This window comes from Mobula birostris, chromosome 2 (assembly GCF_030028105.1).
Source record: "Mobula birostris isolate sMobBir1 chromosome 2, sMobBir1.hap1, whole genome shotgun sequence".
NCBI classification, from domain to species: domain Eukaryota; kingdom Metazoa; phylum Chordata; class Chondrichthyes; order Myliobatiformes; family Myliobatidae; genus Mobula; species Mobula birostris.
Window position 1 is genome coordinate 13,183,921 of NC_092371.1, and position 20,610 is coordinate 13,204,530.

The 20,610-nt window shown below is 45.1% G+C and overlaps 1 protein-coding gene across 2 annotated transcripts in view; it reads left to right on the plus strand.

Moving 5' to 3' along the window:
• rfx5 (regulatory factor X, 5) overlaps window positions 1–18,019 on the plus strand; it is a 36,385-nt gene extending 18,366 nt beyond the window's left edge. The window contains exons 5-10 of one of the 2 annotated variants that reach the window (XM_072283474.1): window positions 2,378–2,512; window positions 2,921–3,037; window positions 6,119–6,200; window positions 8,411–8,612; window positions 9,435–9,526; window positions 16,254–18,018. In XM_072283474.1, the coding sequence (XP_072139575.1) occupies window positions 2,378–2,512; window positions 2,921–3,037; window positions 6,119–6,200; window positions 8,411–8,612; window positions 9,435–9,526; window positions 16,254–17,162 (1,537 nt within the window). In that variant the 3' untranslated portion in view covers window positions 17,163–18,018. Of the gene's footprint in view, window positions 1–2,377; window positions 2,513–2,920; window positions 3,038–6,118; window positions 6,201–8,410; window positions 8,613–9,434; window positions 9,527–16,253 lie in introns of both variants that reach the window. The other variant, XM_072283482.1, reaches the window with a different exon arrangement.
• Window positions 18,020–20,610: the final 2,591 nt, after the last annotated feature.

Genomic DNA, 20,610 nt, shown 5'->3' on the forward strand with positions numbered 1-20,610 from the left:
CCTATTTTGTGTGTGTGTGTCATCCTACAAACTGAGTGACATGGTAGCATGGAGGGTTAAGATACAAACTTGTAGTTCAGGGAGTAAGGGTTCAAATTCCACCTACCTCCACTAGAAATGAGGGACTTGCAATTACCCGACACTATTCTAACTCCACCAAGGATTGTTGTTCCCACCCCCCCCCCCAAACTGTGTAAGGAAATGGCAGGTAATGGGCTGTGTAGGAGGGAAGGGTTGGATTGATTGTGGCGAAGATTTACCTGGGCTGAAGGGGCCTGTTCTATGCTGCTGTTACTGGGTCTGAAGTAACAGTAAACACAAGAGATCCTGCGGATGCTGGAAATCCAGAGCTACACACACAAAATGCTGGAGGAACTCAGCAGGTTGGGCAGCATCTATGGACGTGAATCAATAGTGGCTATTTTGGGCTGAGACCTTTCATATGAATTGTCTGATGCTGTTCAAACATATGACCTGGAGTAACAATGCCGCTCACTCAGCTGAGACTGATGAACAGTGCAGTGAGGACACAGATTATTCTGCTGGGTGATACAGCTCTTAGAAAGAGTGCACCAAGCCCTCTCTTCATTCCCCTGCAGTTCCTTCCTCTTCAACTCGTTATAAAAGTATTTTAATAAGTCTTCCTACAGCTTTCTCAAGCAATGCATTAGATTTTTAAATGCAAGTGATCCCAAATGCATTAACTGGTTTATCAAATGAAATTCAACAGCAATGAACATAATTAGAGTTATGAACACAAGAGATTCTGCGAATGCTGGAAATCCAGAGCAGCACACACAAAATGCTGGGGGAACTCAGCAGGTCAGGCAGCATCTATGGAGAGGAATAAACATTCAATGTTTCGAGCCAAGTTCCTTATCAGGACTTCAATTAGAGTAGAGTGGGTTGGCTTTAAAAAGCATCTTTGACCAGGAAAGTGATACAGGATTATTTAGGTAGGGGATGTTGAGTCTTGGCAGCTGATGGCACAACTGATTTAGGGAGAGAGCAAAAAACCAAAGTTCGAAGTGAATTTTGTTATCAAAGTACATAAATGTCACCATATACTACCCTGAAATTCATTTTTGTGCAGGTATTCACAGTAGATACAAAGAACACAATAAAATCTATGGAAAAACTGCACACAAAGATAAACAAACATCTAATATGCAAAAGACAACATGCAAATACAAAAAGAAAAGCAAAATAAAAATAAGAAACTTATTATTGAGAACATATTGTAGAGTTCTTAAAAGTGAGTCTGTAGTTTCTGTAATCAGTTCAGTGTTGTGAGTGAAATTATCCACTCTGGGTTAGGAGGTTGATGGTTGAGGACTAATAATAGTTATGGAACCTGGTGATGTGGGTCCTGAGGCTCCTGTACCTTCCAGGAGGCAAAAGCAGGAAGAGAGCATCACCTGGATGGTGAGGGTCCTTGGTGCCTCAGTTGAGAAGTCAGCCTCAAATCATAACACATTGGGGATATGATGCCTCCATGGTTTATTAAGTGTTGCCTCTCCTTTATCAGCTTGAGTGATGTTTAATGGCCGGCATCTTAATCTTGAGGCACACCCTTGGTTTATATTGCATAAGACATAAGAGCAAAATGAGGCCAGAAAGTCAATTCCTATGGTGGTTTATATGATACTTCATTTCCATCGAAATGGTCAAGACCATAAGATACTGGAGCAGAATCGGACCATTCAGTCCATCGAGTCTGCTCTGCCATTCCATCGTGGCTGATTTATTATCCCCCTCAAACCCAGTTCTCTTGCCTTCTTCCCATAACTTATCAACCCCTATTTGAAATACCCCCAATGATTTGGCCTCCACAGCCATCTGTGGTAATGAACTTCACAGATTCACCACCTTCTGACTAAAGAAATTCCTCCTCATCTCTGTTCTGTCTGGACATCCCTCTATTCTGAGGCTGTGCCCCCGGCCCTGGATTCCCCCACTATAGGAAACATTCTCTCCATGTCCACTCTGTCTTTGCCTTTCAATATTTGATAGGTTTCAACGAGATAACCCCCCCCCCCCGCCCCCCGCATTCTTCTAAAGCCCAGCTAGTATAGGCGCAGAGCCATCAAACAGGCCTCATACATTAACCCTTTCATTCCTGGAATCATTATCGATCCTCTGGACCCTCCCCAATGCCAGCACATGCTTTCTTACATAAGGAGTTCAAAACTGCTTACAATAATCCTTGCAGTCTGACCCTCACCTTTACATACTTGCTTTTATATTCTAGTTTCTAGCCTGTGCTTGATTTTATTTATCCCCTACTTTGTTATTGTCTCAAAAGATTTGTGAGGTAGTGTACAGACCTAAAAGCATAAGACTAACTATCTTTATCGCAACCCCTATTTGATCACAGCTCCAGCATCAGCAGCAGTGACCCATATCCCACAAGCACTGCTGATCAAATGCACGCTTGCAACTGGATAAGGAACCACCTGGAGGAACATCCAGACACCTGTCTACCAAAGCAAGATGTCTACGATGCTTACAAGTACGTAAGTGATACCTAATGTGTACAGGAATGATTTGTCTGCCCCCTCTGGTTCTAGAGTTCTTCAGGGACTGTGAGATTGTTTGGGTTGTTGGCTGGTTCCCCAATCACATGGTTACTGACACATCACGGTGACTGACAGAAAGATTTATCAAACAACATACAAATTGATAACACCATGAAGACCACCTCTGTTTCTGCTCTCTGTCTGCACTACTTATTTAAAGTTTTAATATATGTTTCTTAATGTAATTTATAATTTTTTTCTGTATTGCACTGTGCTGCTGCAAAACAACTTTCTGAACATACAGTATGTCAGTGATATTAAACCTGATTTTGATTCTAATAAGCAAAAGGGTTCACAACCTTTAACATAAGAAGAATATAATCTTTTGTTTTTGAACACAGACGTTACTGTAATAATTTATCCTACCGGCTCCTGAGTGCAGCAAACTTCGGCAAAATCATGCGTGATGTCTTTCCGAACTTCAAGGCCCGACGGCTGGGAGGGCGAGGCCAGTCAAAATATCCTTTTCCTCTTGTTCTTAAGAGCAGCTTGTGTTTTGTCACTCCATCGTGGTGGTGCTCTGAGGTCTCTGTGAGTAGCAACCTCCAAGGTGGTGTTCAAGGACCCTCAGTGAAGTGCGGAAAGATCGATATTATTGCAGGTGTCACGTTTTGGGCGTGATATTAGAATGGAGCTCATTCAAGTGATGTACAATATGATAATAATGACTTCCTTTATAGAGCACATTTCATACAATGTAGTTCAAAGTGCATTACAATGCTATAAAGTGCAAGCATGAAAATAAAATAAAAGACAAAAAGTTGTTAGTTAAAAGCAAGGTTACAGTAGATAAATAGGTTTTGAGCTGGTGTTTAAAAGTGTCAACTGAGTCTTCATCCCTCACAGTTTTAGGTATTGAATTCTACTGTTTAGGTGCTTAGTTCAAAAAATCTGACCAGCCAATTATCTTTTGATGGAGATTGTTTAAATTTAAGGGGAGGGCAAAAGAAGACCCGAGAACTTGAGCAGGATTATAAAACTAAAACAATTCTGTGATGTGCTCTGCTCCCAGACCATTAAGAGCTTCAAAAACAGTAAGAGAACTTCGGAATCAATTCTAAAAGATACAGGAAGCCAGGGCAGAACCTACTGTATAAAAATGAAGACAAACAGGGGGTAGTTCTAGGGTTAATATTTATTCCATAATCAGTTCTTCTAAAATTAATTGCTACATCCAAAACAACTTTGTTGACTATGGAACAATTTGTGATGTGAGGCACTATGACGAAGAAAGCCATTTCTTTATATTTTGGTCATTTTTGCATTCTTTTTTGTTAACTGTACACCTCTCATCAATGTTTTAACTTATTTGTTCTTTGGGATATTAATGTCAAGATGTTTTTACAGAGATTAGCTTTATTTGTCACATGTACAACAAAATGCGTCATTTGCGTCAACCACCCATACGATCCAAGGCTGTGCTTGGAGCTTCCGGTGACAACGTGGCATTCCCACAACTCAATAACCCTAACCCATATGTCTTTGGAAACCCACGCAGAAAACATACAAACTCCTTACAGACAGCGATGAGAATTGAACCCATATCACTGGTGCAGTAGTGTTCTGCTAACCGTAATGTTATTGTGCCGCCCCCTATATTAGTTGAAGTTTATAGTCATTTAACTGTATATGCATACAACCAACACAAACTATGTTCCTCTGGACCAAGGTGCACCCACTCAATATATATTTCACATAGCACGTAAGCCACAATGTTATGCTACAAATGAGTTATTAAAATATAATTCAAAATGCATATAGTAAAGCACACTGTCCTAGTGATGAGACCTCGGTGGTGGCAGGGTATTCATTAGTCTCACAGCCTGAGGGGAGAAGCTGTTACCCAGCCTGGCAGTCCTAGTCCCGATGCTCCTGTACCTCCTTCCTGATGGTAGTGGGTCAAAGAGATTGTGGGATGGGTGGTAGGGATTCTGAACGATCATCTGCAATGCTCCTGTTAACTGTCACATACGGGAGGGAAGAGAGACCCTGGTGATGCTCTTGACAGTTTTTACTATCCATTGTAGGGTCTTGTGGTCCGATGCCCTGCAGCTTCCGTACCACACAATGATGCAGCCAGAGAAGACACTCTTGATGCTGTTCTTGTAGAAAGTTGTTAGAATAGAGATGGGGGGCCTTGCACACCGTAGTCTCCTCAGAAAGTGTAGACACTGCTGGGCCTTCTTGACTAGTGAGGAGCTGTTGTGGGTCCAGGTTAGATCATCTGTTATGTGCACACCAAGGAACTTTAACTAGTGCAGGTTAATCTAAATCCCTCCATGGTGCTTGCAACCATCAAGCCAATTATGCTAAGGCCTTATTCCTTTCAGCTCCCCCTCACATTCATTCCAAGGGGCCATTAACCCACTGACTGCCCAACTTGAGGTAGGACGATTCATGAGAGCCTGGAGCAAACTTACAGAGTTTCAGGGAAAATGGAGAAAAGAACTCCATACAGACGCCACCAGAGATCAGGATCGAACTTGGACCACTGGAGTTGTGAGGCAGCAACTCTATCTGTGCCGATATCTGGGTGGGTCTGCACTAATTTTCAAGCCAGATAGTGAAACATTTTCTTCCTTAGGTGAGTTTTTTCAAGTAATTAAATGAAGCTAAATTCCTCAGCTTTCTGGGTGGTATTTGAACATGCCTCCACAGGTTACTACCTTGGGGCACCACGGTAGCGTAGTGGTTAGTGTGATGCTATTACAGCTCAGGGCAGTGGAGTTCAGACTTCCATTCTGGTGCTGTCGATAAGGAGTTTGTACACTCTCCCTGTGACCGAGTGATTTTACTCTGGGTGCTCTGTTTTCCTCCTACAGTGCAAAAATATACAGGTTAGTAGGTTAATTGGTCATTGTAAATTGCTCCTGTAATTAGGCTTGTGTTAAATAGGTGGGTTGCTAAGCAGCATGGCTCGTTGGACCAGAAGGGCCTATTCTGCAGTGTATCTCTAAGTAAAACATTTAAATAAATAAAGATCATTATCAATATTACTGTATGCTAATCCAGGAAATTAATTCAATGTTATCATAATCCATAATTGCGATGATGTTGTTCATGTACTTCTTGTTTTTGGGCCCTGTGCTCCCATTGGTGACCTCTTCTTCTCCATTGTCCAAAGTTGATGGTATGGTTGAAGTTCATCATTGTTCCTACAATCCACTGTATCCACTGTACAGGGGATTGGCCGATACAGTTTTAACAGAGCTACGTTGGCCATCCCTTACCCATTTCTACCTCTCACGATGGGGATGTAGGGTTGGACTTTGAGAGGCAGTTATACACTTGAGCAACACCCAAAATGCTGGAGAAATAGACCAGACTATGAAACATTTCCTTAGTGAACCAGGTAGGTTTTTTCTATTTTCCTCCCCCTTCCTTTCCAGTCCTGAAGAAGGCCCAAAGCGTTGACTGTTTGTTCATTTCCATAGATGCTGCCTGGCCTGAGTTCCTCCAGCATTTTGTGTGTGTTGCTGTGGATTTCCAGCATGTGCAGAATCTCGTGGTTTTTATTTATATACTTAACTCTTTCCAACATATTGCTATGGTGGGATTAGAAGAAAGACTGTGGTCAGTATGCCTTCCCTTCCAAGCCTGGACTTGAAGCTCCCAGACCCGGTAAGTGGGATTGCAAAATATTATTGCATTAGTCTGTTTGTAGGCTCGTTGGACCAGGAGGATTGTACATTCCTAAAAAAGCAATCACTTGCCCTTCACTGTACTGCTCACTGACTCCTGTCTTCTCACTTTTGCAGTCACAGAAAGATTATGTAACTTTTCATTCTCTTATCAGTAATGGACCCAATATAGAACATCACAGTCCAGGCCCTTCGCCCCTCAATATTGTGTCAACCTTTTAACCTACTCTAAGGTCAATCTAATCATTCTGTCCTACATAGCCCTCCGTTATGCTATCATCCATATGGCAATGTAAGAGTTTCTTAAATACTCCTAATGTATCTGCCTCTACAATCACCCCTGGAAGGGCATTAAAAACAAACAAACTACCTCTGACACCCCCCTGTACTTTTCTCCGATGATCTTAAAATGATGCCCCCTCATATTAGCCATCATAAAAAAAAATGCCCTGAAGAAAAAAAATCTCTGGCTGTCTACTCTATCTATGACTCTTATCATCTTGTACGCTTACGTTAAGTCACCTCTCACCCTGCTTCGCTCCAAAGACTCAACTTATCCTCGTAAGACATGCTCTGTAATCCAGGCAACATCCTGGTAGGTCTCCTCTGCACCCTCCCTAAAGCCTCCACATCCTTACTATAATAAACCGACCAGAACTGAACACAATACTCCCCAAGTGTAGTCAGAGTTTTATTGTTTCTCTTTGCAGGGTTGTGGTGTCATGGGTACAAGTTCATAACTCCAAAGACTTAAGCACACTACCCAGATCAATACTAAATGTTATACTGAGGGAGTCTGCTGTGTTACTGGGAGTCCACCACTGTCAGAAGTGCTGTTTTTTTTTGTGTGATGTTAATCCAAATCTAGAGGAGTGACAAGTAGAGAGAGTGGGTCTGTAGAGACACTAACCCAGCAGCAGAGTTGGTGATGCACAGCAAGCAGGGAGGTCTGCAATGTGTGATGGAATGAGGGAGATGGTGGCACAGTGTACAAGAGAACGGGGAGGGGAGAGAAAGAGAGCAGATTGATGGGGAGAAGGCGGGGGAAATGTACACACACACGATGGGGAGAAGGAATGGGGGAGAGATATGGTATGTAGTAAGGACATTGGGGAGAAGGGAATGAGGAAGAGATATGGTAGACAGGGATGATGGGGAGAAGGAACAGGGGAGACAGATGGTACACAGTAGGGATGATGGGGAGCAGAGAATAAGGAACAGATATGGTACACAGGGATAATGGAGAAAAGGGAGTGGGGGAGAGATATGGTCAGGGATGATGGGGAGAGATATAGTACACTGTGGGATTGATTGGCGGTGGGGGATGGAGAAAGGCACATTATATAGAGCTGGACCAAGGCTGTGCCGTACTTGTCCAATCCTTTGTTAAGGACCAGACATGCCATTTTATGTCATTGAAAGTGGGCATGCAGGTACAGCAGGCAGTGAAAAAGGCGAATGGTATGCTGGCATTTATAGCGAGAGGATTTGAGTACAGGAGCAGGGAGGTACTACTGCAGTTGTACAACGCCTTGGTGAGACCACACCTGGAGTATTGTGTGCAGTTTTGGTCCCCTAATCTGAGGAAAGACATCCTTGCCATAGAGGGAGTACAAAGAAGGTTCACCAGATTGATTCCTGGGATGGCAGAACTTTCATATGATGAAAAATTGGATCGACTAGGCTTATACTCGTTGGAATTTAGAAGATTGAGGGGGGATCTTATTGAAACATATAAAATCCTAAAGGGATTGGACAGGCTAGATGCAGGAAGATTGTTCCCGATGTTGGGGAAGTCCAGAACAAGGGGACACAGTTTGAGGATAAAGGGGAAGCCTTTTAGGACCGAGATGAGGAAAAGCTTCTTCACACAGAGAGTGGTGAATCTGTGGAATTCTCTGCCACAGGAAACAGTTGAGGCCAGTTCATTGACTATATTTAAGAGGGAGTTAGATATGGCCCTTGTGGCTAAAGGGATCAGGGGGTATGGAGAGAAGGCAGATACAAGGTTCTGAGTTGGATGATCAGCCATGATCATACTGAATGGCAGTGCAGGCTGGAAGGGCTGAATGGCCTACTCCTGCACCTGTTTTCTATGTTTCTATGTAACGTTATTTATGCCAGTGCTTTGTGGGTTTTTCTCACCCCTCTCCCCACTCTCCCCTCCCCTCCTGCTTCTCTCCATGTTAGCTGGAGGCGAAGGAAGCGGACAAGTCCCAGCAGAACGAGGTGCTGGTGTCAGCGGCCATCAGCCTGATCTGTGAGTGGGCTCAGCGGGTGCTGATGAGGCAATTCGACTCGGTTGTGGACCTGGCCCGTTTCCTGGTGATGGAGCACCTCATCAGCCCCAGGACCAAGAACGCAATGCTGGTGAAGGAGGAGCTTATGACTGGTGAGTGAAGCATTTGCACCTCTCCTTGAACCAGGATCTTCTCTAATCTTCTCGAATCTTTTCCTTCTCAAACTGGTAGAACTCTGTGGCAAATCAAAAGGCCCTTCAGCCCAACATGCAAAGTAGCTCCTTTTCAAAAAGCTGTCCAGATGATGGGTCTTGACCCGAAACATTTCCCTCCGCAGATGCAGCCTGAGCCAGCTCCTAGTTTGCTGCTCTGATTTCAGCATTTACAGTTGCTTGTGTTCAATGTGCTGCTTCTCGTCTCCCAACCATGGGGCTTCACCAAAGGTTTGCAAATGATTTCCTCTCAAACATGTTTCACATGAATAGTGACTTCCTCTCCGGTGGGTGTAGATTCCTGTGAAGAAAACCAGGAGAGTGCGCCAATACTTATTCCACATAAAGTACCTAAAATAACAACAACAGTGGTTTGTGTATTTAAAGATACAGCGCTGAACATGCCCTTCCGGCCCAGTGAAGTGCAACAACTTCATTGGTTCCAGAATGCTGTGGAAGTGAAAACAGTTGCCTAGACTTACTCTGTTAATACCCTACATGCAGTGTAGTGAGGCTTTTCTGGAGAATAAACCCGTCAAGTCCCATTGGGCTGAAAGGTGTGTTTCTGTAACAGAAGATCTTGCATCGCTTCATGTTCAGGAGGAAAGATGCTTTACTGGACCACACTAGCAACAAACACCGTAATGGAAGGTCATGCTGACATGAAAGAAATTTTCACCACTCCCGCCCCCGCTTTCATTTTTAAAAACTTAACATTTGCACTTCCATCCTGTTGATTAACACTCTTTACTTAACCTGCAGAAAATATGTTGAAAACCCAGAAAGATCCAATGCAGCGACAGCAGTCCAAGATCACTGGGAAGGAAGCTGAGGAGAGGACAGGAATGTCAGAGGTAGGTTTCTTTATTACAGAGTGGCGGGTGTGTGGACTGGTCTGCCAGGGTGATGAAGTTCTCCGTTGGTCCTGGTTGACCATCGATGCTGTGTCCCAGCTGTCAATATGATAACACAAGCAGGGCAGTATGAAAGCTGTTGCCCATGCAACAGGGTCCCCCTCTCCATGTAGCTGATGGATTCAGAAAAAAGAGCAGAGACCAATGCAGTTTGACTGAAAAGTATGTTGCAGGAGTTGCCAGTCAATATTGAACTCAGTGTTGCCTTAGAAACTCTGGCTCTAGATTTTTCCTCACAGTTTACTCCCAAAGCCTTCCCTATGAGTGGATATAGCCATAAGGCAGCAGAGATTTGAGATCAGAGCTTTCTTTCTCATAGATGAGCCGCCAACCATGACTTAACAAGCCCCATCTGCCGGAAACGACTGGATTTAAGGCGCCAATAATCTGCCTTTGCCCCTTCTCCTGTCAGTAGACACAATTCTGACATGGAAGAAATTTTCACCACTCCCGCCCCCCTTTCATTTTTAAAAACTTGACATTTACACTTCCATCCTGTTGATTTCCACTCTTTACTTAACCTGCAGAAAATATGTTGAAAACCCAGAAAGACCCAGCTATGTCGGGCTTCATAGCTAAACCATGTGTGAAGGCCAGGAGCTGGACTTGATAGTCAGAGGCTATATCAGACGCACGCTACTGGGACCATTTAATAGGTAGTGTGAGCTTATCTCCACTATCTTCTCCCTCCCCCCCGGATATGACGGCCTTAAGGAACTGTGGTGGTGGTAAAGGCAGATGCATTGGGGACATTTAAGAAACTCTTAGATGGACACATGGATGAAAAAGTGAAGGGTGGGGAGCATTAGACTGATCTTAGTGTAGGTTAGTGGTTAACAGCTTGTTTTACAGCGTTAGTGATCACCAATTCCTGCTGCTGGATGTAAGAAGTTTGAATGTTATCATCCTGGCCACGTTGGTTTCCCCCCAGATGTACGAGTTAGGGTTAGTAAGTTGTGGGTATGCTATGTTGGCACCAGGAGCATGGTGACACTTGCGAGCTGCCTCCAGAACATTCTCTGACTCTGTTGGTCATTGATACAAATGAAGCCTTTCACTGTATGTTTCAACCTGCATGTGACAAACAAAACCAACTTTAAAAAATATAAAAGTTTAGCATAACATTGTGGGTCAAAGGGCCTGTACTGTGCTGTACTGCTTAATGTTCCAACAAGGCTTGCAGGTGAGTGCTGAGCGTTGCTCATTGTGTGTGTTACTGACATTCTTACCATTCCTCATTACCCTGACAGAGCCAGTTGTTCCAGGAATCAGAGTTGCTCTTAAACAAAACCAGAAAGTCCTGACAGATCAGACTGGCCTTGAACAAAATCTTGGTGTCTCCTTTCTTGAAGTCATGGATTCAATATTTGAATGTGAACTCAGGAACCAGGCAAACCCACACAGCACAGCGGGCAATGTCACCATACTTCACATGCAACGTTCAATGAGATCCTATCTATTATAGTCATAGAGTCATAGAACACTGCAGCAGAGAATCAGGTCCTTCAGCTATTTAGTCCAAGCCAAACTATTAATTTGCCTAATCTCATCGACCTGCACCTAGATCATAGACCTCCAAACCCCTCCCATCCATGTATCTATCCAAATTTCTCTTAAATGTTGAAAGTGACCCTGCATCCACCACATGTGCGGGCAGTTCGTTGCACACTCTCATCCCTCTCTGAGTGAAGAAGTTCCCCTTAAATATATTCCACTTAAACAATTCTCCTTTCACCCTTAACCCATGACCTCTAATTGTAGTTTCACCCAACCTCAGTGGAAAAAACTTGCTTGCATTTACCCTATCTATGTCCCTTATAACTTTGTATACCTCTACCAAATCTTCCCTCAATCTTCTACGTTCTAGGGAATGAAGTCCTAACCTTTTCAATCTTTTCCTATAACTCAGGTCCTCCAGTCCTGGCAACATCCTTGTACGTTTTCTCTACAATGTTTCAATCTTATTTACATCTTCCTGTAGGTAGGTGACTAAAACTGGATGCAAGACTTCAAGTTAGGTCTCACCAACATCTTACACAATTTCAATGTAACATCTCAACTCTTGTACTCAGTACATTGATTTATGAAGGCCAACGTGTCAAAAGCTTTCCTCACGACCCTTCTACCTGTGACACCACTTTCAAGGAATTATGGATCTGTATTCCCAGATCCCTTTCTTCTACTGCACTGCTCAGTGTAAGACCTAACATGGTTGGTCCTCCCAAAGTACAACACTTCACACTTGTCTACATTAAATACCATCTGCCATTTTCCAGTCCATTTTTCCATGTGGTCTAGATCCCACTGCAAGCTTTGATAGTCCTCCTCTCTGTGCACTACACACACAATCTTAGCATCATCCACAAATTTGCTGATCCGTTTTACTACATTATCATCCAGATATTAATAGATAACAATAGATAACAAACAACAACAGACCCAGCATCAATCCCTGTGGCTCACCATTAGGCACAGATCTCCAGTCAGAGTGGCAACCATCTACAACCACTCTCTCAATCATTCTTTCTCAAAGCCAATGTCTAATCCAATTTACTACCTCATCTTGAATGCCAAATAACAACCTTCTTGAACCAGCCTCCTTGAACCAACCTCCTATGCGGGACCTTGTCAAATGCCTTACTAACGTCCATGTAGACAACATCCACTGTCTTGCCTTCATCAACTATCCCAGTAACTTCCTTGATAAACTCAATAAGGTAGGTTGGACACAACTTGCCATGGACAGAGCCATGTTGACTGACCCTTATCATTCCCTGTCTAGACCAAATACTTTTATATCCAGTTCCTTAGAATACCTTCCAATAACTTTCCCACTACTGATGTAAGGCTCATCAGCTAATAATTTCGTGGCTTATCCTTAGAGCCTTTCTTAAACAATGGAGCAACATTAGCTATCCTGCAATCTTCTGGTACCTCACCTGTGACCACGGATGTTTTAAATATGAGCTGCAGCAGTTGATTTGTGACCAATCGGCGTTTGGGATTGATTAGTAAGAGCAAATTAAAGGAAGGCAGAGGGGAACGCAGCGGTCGTCGTAACCTTAAGGCTTTAGCTCTTCGAGGCTTCAATGAAGAGAAGCTTAATCAGAGAAAGCAAAGGAAAGAAAAGCTCATTTTCTTCTCATTCTCTTCTTTTTATTTGCTCAGCTAGGACAGTAGGGATGACAGACAAGATAGGGGAAATCCTCCTCTTGCAGGATGTGGGAAGGCAGGGAGACCTCCAGTGTCCCTGACGACTGCAACTGCGAGAAGTGCATCTGGCTGCAGCTTCTACGAATCTGCTTTAAGGAGTTGAAGCTGGAACTGGATGAATTCTGGATCATTCGGGAGGCTGAAGGGGATAGGACATATAGAGAGGTAGTTACACCCAAGCTGCCGGACACAGGAAACTGGGTGACAGTTGGGAAGGGGAAAGGGGTTAGGGAGACACCTTAGAGTAACCCTGTGGCCATCCCCCTCAACAATAGGTATATCACTTCAGATACTTTTGTCGTGATGTGTTGACCTAACAGAGGAAATTCCCAGTGGGCGAGTCTCTGGCATTGAGTCTGCCTCTGTGACTCGGAAGGGAAGGGAGGAGAAGAGGTGTGCTGTGGTGATAGGGGATTTGTTTGTTAGGGGAACGGACAGGAGGTTCTGTGGGTGAGAACAAGATTCCTGGATGGTATGTCGCCTCTGAGGTGCCAGGGTCCAGGATATCTTGGGTGGAGTCCTCAGCATTCTTAAGCGGGAGGGTGAACAGCTAGAAGTTGAGTAGGACAAGTGACGAGTTGGGGAGCTCAGTGAGTTAGGTGCTAAGTTAAAGGGCAGGACCTCCAGGGCTGTGATTTCAGGATTGTTACCCATGCCACATGCTAGTGAGGCCAGAACTTGGAAGATTGTACAGTTTAATACGTGGCTAAGGAATTGGTGTAAGAGGAAAGGCACAAGATTTTTGGAACATTGGGTTCTCTTCAATGGAAAGTGGGACCAGTACAGAAGGGAAGATTTGCTCCTGAACTGGAGCGGAATAATATCCAGCAGAAAATTTTGTTAATGCTGCGTGGTGGGGTTTAACCTAGAGTTGCTGGGGAATGGGAACCAGAGTGCCAGAACAGTTAGTGGAGAGGTTGTGGAGGCAGATGTTGGTAAGACATCAGACAGAAGTTAGGATTCAAAAGGTTGAGCATGGTGTGAATAGTGTCCTGAGCTGCATACATTTCAATGCAAGAATTATCATAGGAAAGGCAGATAATAGTACTGAGGATGAGGTAGCTGGTTTACAGAGGCAATGTGTAGTGAAGAAAGAGGCTGTTGAATGGGCAAAATTGCAGTCAGAAGGATGAGTTGCAATGTAAAAGGAGGACAAAATTGAAAAGGGTGAATACAGGACTGAAAATGTAAATGAATGTGTGCAGTGTACTGAATAAGGTAGTTGAACTTGTAGCACAGTTACAGATTGGCAGGTATGATGTTGTAGGCATCACTGAGTCATGGCTGAAAGAAAATTACAGCTGGGAGCTTAATGTCCAAATATGTACACTGTTTCGAAAGGACAAGCAGGAAGGCAGAGGGGTGGCGTTTCTCTGTTGGTAAAAAATGAAATCAAAGAGGTGACAGGGTTGGAGGTTGTTGAATCATTGTGGATAGAGCTAAGGAACTGCAAGGGTAAAAAGATCCTGATGGGAGTTGTTTACAGAACCCCCAAACAGTAGAAAGGATATGGCCTACAAATTACCAATGGGAGATAGAAAATGCATGCCAAAAGGGTGGTGGAGAAACTTCAATATGCAGGTAGATTGGGGGAAATCAGGTTGGTGCTGGATTCCAAGAGGGCGAATTTCTAGAGTGTCTACGAGATGGCTTTTTAGAACTGCTCATGGTCGAGCCCACTAGAGGATCCACTATTCTGGACTGGGTGTTGTGGAACCAGAATTGATTCGAGAGCTCCAGGTAAAAGAACCCTTAAGGGAAAGTGATCATTATATGATAGAATACGCTCTGCAATTTGAGAAGGTTCTTGGGAAACTCAAAGGTCTGAAGGTAGATAAGTCACCTGAACCAGATGGTGTACACCCCAGAGTTCTGAGAGAGGTGGCTGAAAAGATTGTGGAGGCATTAGTAATGATCTTTCAAGAATCACTAGATTCTAGAGTCGTTCCAGAAGACAGGAAAATTACAAATGTCACTCCACACTTTTAAAAATAAAAATGAGAACTGTATCACAGTTGTGTTCTTTTATACCGTGATATCACATCACTCCGCTATCATGAGACAATTACATCATGCCCATCACGAGGTAATGACATAATGCTCACAAGATAATTACATCATGCTCATTGGATATGTAACAGGCAGAAGGAAGAAAACTACAAGTCAGTCAGTCTGACCTCAGGAGAATTGGTTGATGTTGTGTACTTGGATTTGCATAAGGTCTTTGACAAGGTGCCACACATGAGGCTGCTTAACAAGCTACGAGCCCATGGTGTTACAGGAAAGATCCTAGTATTGATAAAGCAGTGGCAGGAGGCAGAGACTGGGAATAAAGGGAACCTTTTCTGACTGGTTGCCAGTACCTAGTAGTGTTCCACAGGGGTCTGTGTTGGGACCAATTCTTATTCTGTTATATGTCAAGGGTTTGGATGATGGAATTGATGGCTTTGTTGCGAAGTTTGCGGGTGATATGAAGATGGGTGGGGGGGGCCAGGTAGTTTTGAGAGGCTACAGAAGGACTTAGAATTTGAAGAATGGGCAAAGAAGTGGCAGATGAGATATAGTACTAGGAAGTGTATGGTCATGCACTTAAGTAGAAGAAATGAAAGGATTAATTATTTTCTAAATGGAGAGAAAATACAAAAAAACTGAGGTGCAAAGGGACTTGGAAATCCTTGTGCAGGATTCCCTTCAAGTTAATTTGCAGGTTGAGTCAGTGGTGAGGAAGGCAAATGCAATGTTATTCATTTCAAGTGGACTAGAATATAAAAGCAAGGATGTAATGTTGAGACTTCATATAAAGCACTGGTGAGGCCTCACTTGGAGTATTGTGAGCGATTTTGGGCCCTTTATCTAAGATAGGAAGTGTTGACATTGTCGAGGGGTCAAAGGACGTTCATGAAAATGATTCCAGGATTGAAGAGCGTTTGATGGCTCTGGGCCTATACTCACTGGAATTTATAAAAATAAGGGGTGACCTCATTGAAACCTAATAAATGTTGAATGACCTTGGTGGAATGGATGTGAGGAGGTGTTTCCTATGGTGGGAGAGTGTAGGGCCAGAGGAGATAGCCTCAGAATAGAGTGGTGTCCTTTTAGAACAGAGATGAAAAGGAATTTCTTTAGCCAGAGAGTGGTGAATTTGTGGAATTCATTGCCACAGGTGGCTCTGGAAGCCAAGTCATTGGGTGTATTTTAGGCAGAAGTTGATTTATTCTTGATTAGTCAGGACATGAAGGGATACGGGAGGGAGGTGGGGCTGAGAGGGAAAATGATCAGCCATGATGAAATGGTGGAGTAGACTTGATGGGCCAAATGGCCTAATTCTGCTCCTGTAACTTATGGTCTTATTTCCCTCTATAGATGCTGCTTGACCTGTGTGTTTGATGTATTCCTTGAGCTTTCAGTCCATTGCGTTTCTGAACTGAATTTCCCATTTGTTTCAATCTCACAGACGGAGGTTTCCAAGGGGACAGTGCCAGGTGTCCAGAGTGGAAAGGAAGATGGGCTGCCGGCCGGCCGGGGAAAGCAGACCAGCGCGGCTGATGTTGACAGCGTGATAAATCGCTTCGCCCCCATTCGGCCCAAGGCACAGGCCAAGAAACTGGTTACAATTCCGACTGCCAGTATTGGTCCCTGCGTCGCCCCCTCTGCCTTGCCCGTCCGGATGGGTGCCATCCCACCTCCAGTACCGCTCACTCTGCCGCCAGGGGCCAGCAGCACAGGGATCATGGCTGCGGGAAGCGTGCCAATGCTGAAGAAAGTGGCTGTCATCCTCCCGGGTCCTGCGCCAGAGGTAAACCCCTGTGCCACCTTACTCGACCTGTCCATTGGCAAAGGTTCTGTCAGCAGCAAGCTCAAGGATGGAAAGCACTGGCCTGACCAGCCAAAAAGCCCGCCAGCCTGCTCATCACCACGGAAGCGCCCTGCCAGTTCGATGCCCGCCTCCGAAGACAGGCAGGCCTCCAAGAAGAGGAGGGGCCGCCCTCGGAAGGTGTCTGAAGGGAAGGGGGATCCTGGCGGGTTGGCCGTCACCACAGAGATGCCTGCAGCTCCCGACGCAGCCTGCCTGCTAGAGAGCACACGTCACACCAAACTGGGCACAGACGCCAGTACCACAGCCCCTCTGCCAGTCACCTCGCCCGTGGATAACACTATGAAACTGCCAGAGAGAGCCTCACTCTCACCCTCACCCCTAGTCCCCAGTCAGCTGAGGACTAACTGTGGGCTTGCGGAGCTGGGAGTGCGCCAGACCTCTGTGATCAGACCACTGCCCAGTCTGGCTTGCCGGGACTCCGTGAGCAGAAACACTGGCGCACAGGACCCCCAGGACTCGCTGGCGGCGGCCACTCACCCTCAGTAAGGCTTGACTGGGTGAGCAGAAGTAAGCACCGGGGAGTGGGGGTATCATGTTGGTGGTATCGTATCTTCAAGTTACACGCACGCTATTTAGTCCCACAGTTACTCTACGGGACTATTTCGCCTGCTCAACATCACCCTACCAAGGAATTTCAAGCCCTTTCCTCTCCTACCCCACACTTGGAGGGACCTGATGATTTGAGAACTGTCTACTTCTCTACATGCTGTTCTGTTTAAAAACTGATCAACTGTTTGATATTTGACAGATACACATGTTAATGGTTCCAAAAATGAGAAATCTATGTTAAAGTTATTTCCTCTTAATGCTGATTTTGTCTGGGGAGAGACGATATTGACTAATCATTCCCAGGGCGACTGTCAGTGTTTCAGCTGAGTTGAAGGTGAAGGGGGCAGGTGGCAGAATTGACAGCAAGCTGGGCACCACGGTCGCACGATGCTATAAACCGCTTGGGGCGTCAGAATTCGGAGTTCAATTCTGTAAGGAGTCTGTATGTCCTTCCGCGGGATGCGTGGGTTTCCTTTGGGTGCTCTGGTTTCCCCCTACAGTCCCGAGACGGACTAGTTAGTTAATTGGTCATTGCAAACTGTCCTTTGATTAGGCTAGGGTTGCTGGGCGGTGTGCCTTGAAGGGCCGGAGGGCCAATTCAGTGCTGTATATCTAAATAAATCTTATCATTCCACAAGCAAGGTATTTACTCGTAGAGTTGAAATAAAGGCGTCGAATTGAAAAAAGCCTCGGTGCACTGTGGAAAATACATGTTACAAAATTGCAGTGTCTTTCATGGGTAGAAGCAAGCGAATTATTCTGACTAAGTACAGTGACTGCAGGAGAGTTACATGATCTCATTTAAGTGTCCAATGTCAACCCTGATGTGGTCTCCAGGCTGATTGGCAGTGGAACTAACCAAAGCTCTTAGCTTTGATCTGTGCCATCATCTACTTCAGCCAAATCGATTTTAATTGATCTTGCCATCTCTGCTCACCACAGTTACTGTGTTGTTGCTCATACAACTTTGGCAAGGTATTTCTCCTTTGTTTGAGATGTGTTATACTGTCAGTCTAACAACCTATGCCAAAAATGGTACTTGCTACTGCTTCAACCTCTCTTAGTAGCTGCTGACCTCTGTTCTGTCTCTGCCCTTGCTTTTTGTTTAAACATAAGAAATTCTGCAGATGCTAGAAATCCAGAGCAATACACTTAAAACACTGGAGGAACTCAGCAGGTCTGGTGAAATTCATGAAAATGTTCACACAGTCGATGTTTTGGGCTGAGACCCTTCTTCAGGACTGGAAAGAAGTTTTCTAGGGATAGTGCAGAGGGACGTGGGGACTTGCCTCCTGTCCATATCTGATCACAGGGGGAGACAGGATTTTCTGTTGTAACACACACAAAATGCTGGAAGAATTCAGCAGCCCAGACAGCATCTATGGAGAGAAATAAACAGTTGATGTTTCAGGCTGAGTCCCCTCATCAGGTGCTATGAAAACTGTGTAATAGTTCCTAATACTCACTGATGGGAAAAATTCGTCTGCATCGCAGTCTTTTGACTGCCTATGAACAAAACCAGCGCAGACTCCTGGTGTAGATGGTAGACTGCCTTCATACAATGCTGTGAATGATTGCATCCTGCTAATCTTCATTTTAATTTTTATTGTAATATCCAAGATGATTGTCGATACCTTCAAATTCTTCGTCGTTTCTAACTTGTTGAAGTAGTGATTTTTCACTCCCAGCTGTTTGTAGCATCTCCAAGTCTGAATGCATGAAACTGCAGTGAGTAAATCTGTTCATACTCTTATTTGTCGCCAACTTATTTGCAGCTGGAAGTGGCAGCGGAGCCTCCCCCATCACCCGGCCCGACCCGGAGCACCCGACAACGCAACCCGCCGATTGATCCCCACGGGACGTGTCCACCAACCTCAAAGAGCTGCAAACAACACACTGCATCGATAGAAACCTGGAAAGATGCACTATTTACCGAGGAAGTGTGGGAAAAGCGCTGGGCTGCTGGTCAGATTGAAGTTGCGGGGCTTTAGGGTCCCTATGCCACCATTCTACTGGCTAATGTGCAAGCCATAGAGAACAAGGTGGATGATCTTAAAGGGAGACTCACCTACTGCAGGGAGATGCAGAACTGCTGTGTATTCTGTTTCACCGAGACCTGGCTCTCTCCTACCACCCCTGACTGTGCCATCTGGCCGGAGAGATTTTCGATCCATCGGATGGACCGCACGGTGTCTTCGGGCAAGACGAGGGGAGGTGGTGTCTGCCTACTGATCAACACTGCGTGGTGCTCGGACACAGTGGCACTGACAAGCTCCTACAGCCCAGACCTGGAACACCTGTCGGTGAGGTGTCGTCCCTACTATCTGCCACGGGAATTCACCTCGGTCATACTGACAGCGGTCTACGTTCCCCCCCCCCCCCCAGGCAGACGTGGAGTGTGCTCTGAACATACTGTATGCCAACATCAGTGAACTTGAGACCAGGTATCCGGAGGCTTTGCTCATTACAGCCGGGGACTTTAACCAGGCCAACCTCAGAAAGGCGCTGCCAAAGTTATACCAACATGTCTCCTGCCCCACTAGAGGCCCGAATATACTTGACCACTGCTACACAGCGGTCAAGGATGCCTGCCGTTCCGTCCCACGACCTCACTTCGGAAAGTCGGACCATCAGGCCGTACTCCTCCTCCCGCTTACAAACAGAAACTGAAGCGGGAGATCACGGTGTCAAAAGTAGTGTCGTGATGGACAAAGGAAATGAATGAGGTCCTCCAAGACTGCTTTGAATCGGTGGACTGGTTAGTATTCAAGGACTCGGCAGTTAACCTTGGTAAATTGTGCCTCAGCTGTCACAGACTTTATCTGGAAATGCTCAGAGGACTGTGTGTCTCACAAGACGATCCGGGTATTCCCTAACCGGAAACCTTGGGTGAATTATGAGGTCTATTCTATTTTAAAGGCTAGAGCTGCAGCTTTTAGGTCCGGGGATACCAATCGCTACACAGAATCCAGGCGTGAACTCCGGAAAGCCATTAGGGGCGCCAAGAGGCAATATCAAGCCAAGTTGGAAGCCCAGGCTAACCAGAGGGATGCCGGTAGACTATGGCAGGGTCTAAATGAGATCACTGGGCACAAAGAAAAGGCTGGGAATATCTATATCGGTAGTGCTTCTCTTCCTGATGAACCGGACCTGGTGGCATTGAAATTCATTGTCACTGAGGAGGACATTAGAAGGGCCTTCCTGAAGATAAATCCAAGGAAGGTGACGGGCCCAGATGGCGTCCCGGGACGGGTTCTCCGGGCCTGTGCGAGCGAGCTAGCTGGAGTGTTTGCTGACATCTTCAACTGCTCTTTGCTTCAGTCTAAGATCCCCTCATATTTTAAGAAGGCAATGATAATCCCAGTGCCAAAGAAGAGCAAGGTGG